This window comes from Scardinius erythrophthalmus, assembly GCF_964197995.2.
Source record: "Scardinius erythrophthalmus genome assembly, chromosome: 24".
In the NCBI taxonomy this organism is placed as follows: domain Eukaryota; kingdom Metazoa; phylum Chordata; class Actinopteri; order Cypriniformes; family Leuciscidae; genus Scardinius; species Scardinius erythrophthalmus.
Window position 1 is genome coordinate 6,093,072 of NC_138244.1, and position 9,007 is coordinate 6,102,078.

Consider the following 9,007-nt stretch of genomic DNA (forward strand, 5'->3'; position numbering starts at 1 on the left):
CTATAATCATTATTTTCAAGTTATGGCCAATAACTGACCGAACTGATGATAATTATAATAATATTTTATATATTTAGCGGTGATGCACATCATTCAATTTCTGAAGACAATATTTATTCTCATGTTATGATCAATAACTGATAAACGGCTGATATTATAGTGAATACCGTCCCGGGTCGATAAAGACCCGAGGTATGCGTTTAAGGGGGAATTTAGGCATTGCAGCATTATAATGTGTACAGTATGAAAAACTGGATATTATTTTTGAGATTTGCTAAAAATTATGTTTTAATAGTGTAACTGAGTGCTTGTTAGTTGAAGACAAATGGCCAAAAAAATTTGCATGCACAATTAAATATCCAAGTTCAGCCTATATTTACCAATAAAAAAACTCAGTAACACTTTATTTTAAGGTGACGTAGTTTCCCATTACATGTACTTACTATAGTAATAATAACAGTAAATTATGCATAATTTCATGCAACTAACCCTCAACCAAACCCTAATCCTACCCTAACCCTATAGTAAGTACATGTAGTTGCTTAATATTACTCAGTACTTAAATATATAATTACACTGTAACAATGACACCTTAAAATAAAGTGTAACCCTAAATTCTTATTTATTTAAGTACAATGTAACCGTCACCTTAAAATAAAGTATAGCCAAATCCTCTACAGTATATATTTAGAGCCAATATGTGATCTATTCTGCATCCAATACAAGCATCTAAAATATCTACACAACATGTGAGAAAAGTGAGAAAGTGTCTGTTCCAGGGGTGTTTGCTTGAATCTGCGGCGTGCGTCTGAAACAGCAGAGCTTTAGTGCATTCACCCACACCGCTTTAATCCAGCAGGTCCACAGAGAAAGCAGAACTGAATCACCCGAGCCACCGCCGATTACGTGTTTATTTCATTTTTCATAGTCTAGACCGGCCGGCCCATCTGATTCTGAACCCCTCTGTGCCACCGCCACTGGTTTTGATGGACAAGCATGTTTAAACCATCTTTCTGTAGCGAGACCTGTCTGGATTAGGCCGGTGAGGGTTTACCGCTGCGAAGAGTCAGGAGCCCAAGAAAGGTCAAAGCACGGGGCAAAACGGGGGTTACCACACCACAACCAGACTGTAACGGTCAACCCTCGACGGGAGCCTACGGCAATGAGGGTTAGAGCGCCTTTTGGTTTGATTGTTTGTTTCTTTACTGTTATTGTTGCTGTTCGCTGGATAGCTGAAGCTGGAGGGTTGTCCGTCTCCATGGTAACACCCCATGGGGGGAGGGGGGAGGGGAGGGGGTGAAAGGTTAAAGGTCATATGCTGAGAAGAGACAAGCAGGGCTGTAGGGAGTGAGGGACATTTAGGGTCCAATCTTGCAATTTTTGGGGTGAAATAAAACAGATTTGAATGTCAGGCTGTTGCTATGAGTAGCAAACTGTCCAGTATATTGATAATGTCCCTGCAGTCCTGCAAAGCTTAGTCAAGAGTAAAATCTGCATAATGACTTTCATTCATATCACAAGGTTAAACGTGAAGTGTGCAATTTCTGTCATGAGCGTCTCCACAGAACAGATTGGACTTCCGTCTAGTGCCGAAACTATTAAAATGTTTTTTTTTGTTATCTGAAACAAAGCTGAAATGGAAGCAATTATAGAAATTATTTTTTTACATTGCAATTTTGGAGTTTAAGTTAAGATAATAAAAAAAGTTTACGTTAAGATAATAAAAACAAAAACTTAAATAAATTAAAGCAAAATAGAAATATATATATATATATATATATATATATATATATATAAAGGCAAAAACACATAGCAAATTGACTAAGACTTACATTAAAATTAAATCTGAAAATATAAATAGAAAATCTATTTATTCAAGCTAATTCAAAATATCAATAAATACTATAAAAGCATATAAAAATACTAAAATAACAGATTTATGGATGATAAATATTTCAGTAATTATTTTCATTTTATAAAAGATAACCAATTAATAGCCAATATTATAAGTAAAAAAAAAAAGTTTAAATAAATTAATTAAATTTAAATATCACAGCAACATTAAAAATTACCAGAATTAAATAAATATTCCTTTTGAAATGTGTTATAGAAAAAAAGTCACAAATATTAAGCGGTTAAACGATGAATTGTATTTATATCTCTATAGGTTAGTGCTAAATGATAGCAAATTTCGTGAGAATCTTAAAATAAGTTGAAAAATATTAGAAATGGCAGAAATTGACAAAGTTATTGAAATAAATTATATAAACATATATTAATGTAATTCAAGTTGAAATGACTTAAACATCCAAGTTGATGGTACTCTGAAAGTTGACAACTTTCTCTTTTACAGTGATGCACATAACTGATATGATTTGGATATATTGTGCATATCTCTATAGGAGCAGAAATTACACACTTCATCTTTCACGTATTTTGTCTTTATCTTGTCATTTCGTCTGGTGTAATGGTACTGTACTATCCCATACTATGGACCACATCACAATCAGATGAAGGATACTGTGAGTCTGGCATTGCCATATCCTTTTGGAAAGTGTGTTAGCGTACGGGATGCGTCCTCATCATTACAGCCCTGCCAGGGGTCGGGGATACATGTTGGGTAACAGGTGAGATGCGGTACAGTAAAATATGGGTTATGTTAGTCTAAGCCCACAGTCCGCTTACTAACCGTCTGACACACACTGCACCGAAACACAACCAATGATTACAGAACATTTGGTTTTAATAGGCTTTATGCCTGTATGTTTGGTTCGCTTTATGCAACTTCTAAAATGGTCTGCCAAACTGTAATATAAATATACTTAATTTATTATATATATTATTAATACATTGTGAATTACTATATGTTTCTATCTATCTATCTGTCTATAGATAGATAGATAGATAGATAGATAGATAGATAGATAGATAGATAGATAGATAGATAGATAGATAGATAGATAGATAGATAGATAGATAGATAGATAGATAGATAGATAGATAGATAGATAGATAGATAGATAGATAGATAGATAGATAGATAGATAGTAACTCACAATGTAATGAATGTATATGATTATTACATATAATGAAAAAAATTATATTACAGTTTGGCGACCCCTTTTAGAACATTATATATATATATATATATATAGATTATTATATATAAAATTCTAATTTTATTGTAAGTTACAATAATATTAAATAATATTATATATATGTATATATTATATTATATTTTTTGTATATATATTTTATTATATATAATATTCAAATTATATTGTAAGTTACAATAATATTATATAATATTGTATATATATATATATATATATTCACACATACATAAACATAATAAAAACCATATAATATAATATATTATTTAAAAAAATTGATATAATACTTATTAATATATTGATACAAAACTGTCTAGTAAACCGTTTTAGATTCTAGCCGTATAAATACATGCATCAGCGAGAGACTTCTAACAAAATAAAGACCAAATGATGCAAATGTGGTCAGAAAACAGTCTTTCAGTTTTGCTTCTGGTTCTGTTCTGAATATTAAAACAAAACGCAACTTGCATTTTATCGACCATTCGAATCATTTTACATATAAAAAAAAATACATATTAAAAAAACAAGCAATTGGTTATGCGTCAGTCAGACGGTGTTTTCCTGTCTAAGTGGGCGGCTCTTGACCTGGACGACAGACTGGACTCTCGGGTGCGCTGGGAAGGGTTTGGGTGTGTGTTAGGTGGGGTTAGGGTGAGGTATGAGTTGTGGGTCAGGGGTTTGGTGTCTCTTACCAGCCTGAACTGAGACTCACTTGAGTGAGAGGCGTGGATCTCCGTAAGGGGCATAAGGAGAAATGTTTAGTACAAACTCCTTGGGCGGGTATGAGCTCCAGCGCTGCTGCACTGAACTGCTGTCATTGTTATTCCAAAAGTCTCTGTCTAAATCACTGAAGAGACACACACACACACACACACACGTCAGTGGAACATGAGCGACCCATTTCATCCAGCAATCTGCGCACAGGCCGTCTCCGGGAATCTCCTCTTCTTCAGGACAGGAAGAAACTGAGAGGGCTTTTATCATCAGACAGGGAAATAAAAACAGACCCAATGCATCCATAAAGCAGAAACAAGCAAGATTATACCTGAGTTCATTAGTTTATCAAAGATCAAAAGCGTAAGGGAGAGAAAGAAAGAGATGGAAAGCATCACACGTTATTAAACATTCGTGGTGACAAACCATTAATGTGTTGCTAAGAAAAGAAACATTTGGGAGACAGCAGAGGTGAGAGGGCAGGAGAAATGGGTCGGGTGAACCTGGTATTGGGGGGAAAGGTCATTTATGGTGAGTTATTATTTCAACAACAGCTTCAGGAAAAAAATCGCAATGTGCAGTCCTTAAAAAAAGTCAGATTCCCTCAAACACCTGCAAGCTTTAAATCCAGAGAAGTCATTAGTCTAAAACAGCAGCTGCAATGTCACGAAGCAGAGCACACACTTCTCCGAGAATAACCTCCTCGTAAACAAGGAGACGTGTGATCACGAGAAGAGGAAAACAACGCAAGCTCAAAGATCCCGCGCCCTCGTTCAGACACGCTCCCGTCTAGACTGAGGAAACTTAATGGTGAATGAAATGAAAAGGAAATCTTGACTTTCAGGCAGTGGGAATTTTCCAGGAGGCTGACACATGAAATACAAAACAGTAAAAGATTGCAGGAGGCGTCTTTTTGTAACTATTTAAATTATTATTACTTAAATAATAATAATAATAATAAAACAAGATTATATGTATATATTACTGATAATATATCTTTTTTTTGTTGTTGCTGATAAGATTTTTTAAATTATTTTTTAATAATATTATTTATTATTTTAATAATATTAATAAAACAACATTTTATATACATATTTTATATAATTATATATATGGTATTTATGCTCCTGTACACAGATGATCTTTCTCTGAAATTCTGAAATTATTTTGATCATTAATAATGTGTTATAATCATTCTAATCAACAACCCAATACTTGTCAATACGGTAAACGAATGAAACCCAGTGCTCCTAGTGCTTAGTTTTTCATTAAAAAAATTATGTAACTTAATTGCCTCAAATAAATAAATAAATAAATGTACAAATTTAAATTCTCTGGGCTATCATGCTGTTAATTTTTTTCCCCCAATATTTTTTAACATTACTTATGCATCCCATTAGTAAGTAAATTGATTAAAACAACACCGAATTTGCTCATTTTAGTTGCTATGTTCATTTTAAACACATTTTTGAGCCTCTCTTTCTTCTTCTTCTGAAATGAATGATTTCTATAGGTTTAAAACACACGTATTTGTTGTCTATGTTGTCTATGTCTATGTTCCTGTGATCGCAGCGCTGATTTCGTATAGCCAGGCTTCGCTCCAACACAACGATCTTTAAAAAAAAGCCCCAATGAACGAAATGAAAGTCCCTGCACCTACTTGATGGCTTTTTTCTCTCCTCTTCCTCTTCCTGAATCGGGAGACCCGACGGACTCCACTCCTGGTTTATTCCTCTTCCCCTGAAACACACACAGAGAGAGAGAGAGAGAGAAAGAAAAGATTATTCCCAGTTTCCTAATTAATCACAAGTTTCTCCACCTCCAACTTCTGTTCATCCAGCATGATTCCTTCTTCCCTCTCTCTTTCTCCTCCCTGATGCTTCGCTCTGATTGCTTAAATCACACGGTCCGTCTTAAGTCATCTCCATAGCAATTAAACCACACACAAGCCTCATATTTACATGGAAATAGCCAATTTCGACAGGCTGGCGGAGAGCGTGTGGGAGAGACAGAGCGACAGAAAGTGTCTTCTGTGGAGTAGGTGTTATTGTGGAAACCCTTCATAGACGTCACGGCTGTCCGCCTCTCCGCGCCATAAACAACATGTTACAGGGAGTTTGTGACACAACCCACATTCAGTGTTAGATTTAAGGAGACACCGGCCAGAGTTACGCAGGTTATGCAATCAACTGTTGAATTTTCACTATAATACCTGTTTTTTTTTTTTTTTGTTTTTTTTTTTAATGAGCATTAGGCCTCATTAAGTTGAGGACTTTTAAAACTTAAGTTTTTTGTATTAAAATGTATTAAAATGCCACATCAGAGTGGCTTTACGGTAAATACACGACACCATCTTTACAGTGTAAATGTGGTCGTAAATGGTTAAAGTCCCCCTGTGGTGAAAATTAAGCTTTTAATGTTGTTTATGTGTCCATATGGTGTTTTTAATAAGCTTTAAGACAAACCATGTGCAAATTCATAAGTCGACAGCATTGCTGAGTATTTTCTCCTTAAAACTGCTGTGAAAAAAACACGGTTTGAAATCGCTGGTGTTTCTGACGTCACAATCAACGTGTGATCGTCAACCAGTGGATCTCTGAGCTGAGTGAGTGAGTGGAGGCGGGGCTCATTTGCATATTCATAGAACCGTGTATACTAAATGAGGCAAGGGTGTCGAGTTACATTCAAGCTATTTTAAGGCATGAAGAATTTTATTTCAAGAAAAAAAAAAACATTTAAATATGTAATTTTTGGTGATCAAAGAGGAGTTTTAAGGGATACAATTATTGACTCCAGGGGGACTTTAAATAAATGCAAGAATAGAAGACCAATCAAAAAAATAATCATATGCAAATATTGCTAAATTGAACAAATGTCCAACTGTAAAAAATGTTGTGCAATTAGTTATAACAATTTAAAATATGTTGAGATAACTTAAATATCCAAATTAACTAAACTAAAGCTAAACTTAATATTAATAATAAGTCAAGCACGAACGCATACTTTTTTAAGTTAAAAAAACACATTATTTCTTATTCTAATGTTGAATTTTAATTTATGATAAATAATAACAGCAATAATTTTTTTACAGTGTAAAATTTTTAATTAATTAATTAATTAAATTCTTATTAGCTTCTTCTGATATACCTTCGTACTATTTTAAACCTCTAGACAAGGTTTTGACAAGCGACATTCAAAAGTAAAGTTAGTCTTAAGTTATTCTTAGTTTCGTTTTTACTCATTTTATTTAGTTTTAATTTATTTTATATAAATTTTAGCTTTTAGTAATTTTAGTGCTTCAACTTAGTTTATTTCAGTTAGTTGCCAAAGCAACCTTTCTAATTTCTATTAAAGTTTTTCTTTAAATGTTTTCCATTTAATATTTATATTTAATATTAATTCGGCAATATTTCAATTAAGTTCTTGAGAACGGCTTCTTATCAGTTTTAAAAAAAGCAAAAAAACACTAAAACCATATAATTTTTTATATGCAGGGTCCAAAAAGGGTCCAATTGCTAAGAAACTGGAATCGTTAGTGGAATCGGAACCAATAATGATAAACTCCTTATGATTTCCATCCCTAGTGGTGTAACATAATGAATTGCATATTTTAGGAGCAGCACAATGCTATAAAAAGGTATAATCGAAAAAGTTACAACACTAAAAAACTAGTAAAAATAAACAGGTACAATTCGTCATTTTGTTCTCATCCAGGACCCATCTGTGTGATTACAGCGGATACTCCTCAAATCAGGATCTGTCTGTCCCGCAGCGCTCGCTGTCTCATCCCATCTCATCGCTGCGCTCCTGTCGGCTGTCGTCTGAGGAGGCCTGTTGGCTCAGAGTTGGCTCTGGTTGGGCTAGTTCTGCCTGGCTTGTCTCTGAGGATGTGTCCGGGGGTGCCGGGGTGGATCAGAAAGGTCAGAGGTCAGGGGTATCATTAGCGCTGGCCAGGAGAAGTGCGCAGCGAAGGGGCGGGAGTTTCGACAAGCTGCATGAATTGTGCTCAGCGATTGGCCGAGGCTCCAGGAAACTCCCTGAGCAAGAACAGGATCTGAACTCACTGAAGGTTTTATCTTTTTCTGGATGTTCCCAAGCACAGGGACATGAATTGCAAGAAAAAAAAAAAATTCCATTCAAAATTTTTCACATCAGTAAAGTGAACAGTAAAAAATACTGTACCTTTATGTACCAATTCATATATACAGACCCTTTCCAAAAAATTAGAATATCATGGAAAAGTTTATTTATTTCCATAATTCCATTCAAAACGTTAAACATAGATTATAGATTCAGGGCCCACAACTTAAACAATTTCAAGTATTTAGTTGTTTATTTGTGCATAATTTGGGCTTCCAGCTCATAAAACCCACAAAATCAGGATTTCAAAAAATTTGAATATTACATGAAATCACACAGTAATTATTACAGTGATACCATAGTCATTGAACCAGGTTTTGGTTATTTTGGCAGTGTGGGCAGGTGCAAATCCTGCTGGAAAATGAAGGAAGCATGAAGTGCTCTGAAAATGTCCTGGTAGACGGCTGCGCTGGCTCTGGATTTAATAAAGCACAGTGGACCAAAGTCATCTTTTCTGATGAGAGCAAATTTTGCATCTCATTTGGAAACAAGGTCCCAGAATCTGGGGGAAGAATGGAGAGGCACACAATCCAAGATGCTTGAAGTCCAGTGTGAAGTTTCCACAGTCTGTGTTGGTTTGGGGAGCCATGTCATCGGCTGGTGTTGGTCCACTCAACGCAGCCGTCCACCAGGACATTTCCAGAGCACTTCATGTTTCCTTCAGCAGACAAGCTTTATGGAGATGCTTCCTTCATTTTCCAGCAGGATTTGCACCTGCCCACACTGCCAAAATAACCAAAACCTGGTTCAATGACCATGGGATTACTGTGTAATTACTGCGTGATTTCATGTAATATTCAAATTTTCTGAAATCCTGTTTTCGTGGGTTTTATGAGCTGGAAGCACAAATTATGTACAAATAAACAACTAAATACTTGAAATCGTTTAAGTTGTGGGCCCTGAATCTATAATCTATGGAAGTTTAACGTTTTGAATGGAATTATGGAAATAAATAAACTTTTCCATGATATTCTAATTTTTTGGAAAGGGTCTGTATATAGAGCTGGTAAGTCCCGCCCTTCTGTAAAACCCCACTGGAC

The 9,007-nt window shown here is 35.0% G+C and overlaps 1 protein-coding gene across 1 annotated transcript in view; it reads right to left on the reverse strand.

Annotated features, from left to right (window-relative positions):
• Positions 1-9,007, reverse strand: part of syt7a (synaptotagmin VIIa) — a gene marked incomplete at both ends in the record, with an annotated part of 134,923 nt that overhangs the window by 44,211 nt on the left and 81,705 nt on the right. Inside the window, 2 exons of the mRNA XM_081355628.1 lie at positions 3,826-3,960; positions 5,488-5,567. Of these exons, the coding sequence (XP_081211754.1) occupies positions 3,826-3,960; positions 5,488-5,567 (215 nt within the window). The remainder of the gene's footprint in view (positions 1-3,825; positions 3,961-5,487; positions 5,568-9,007) is intronic.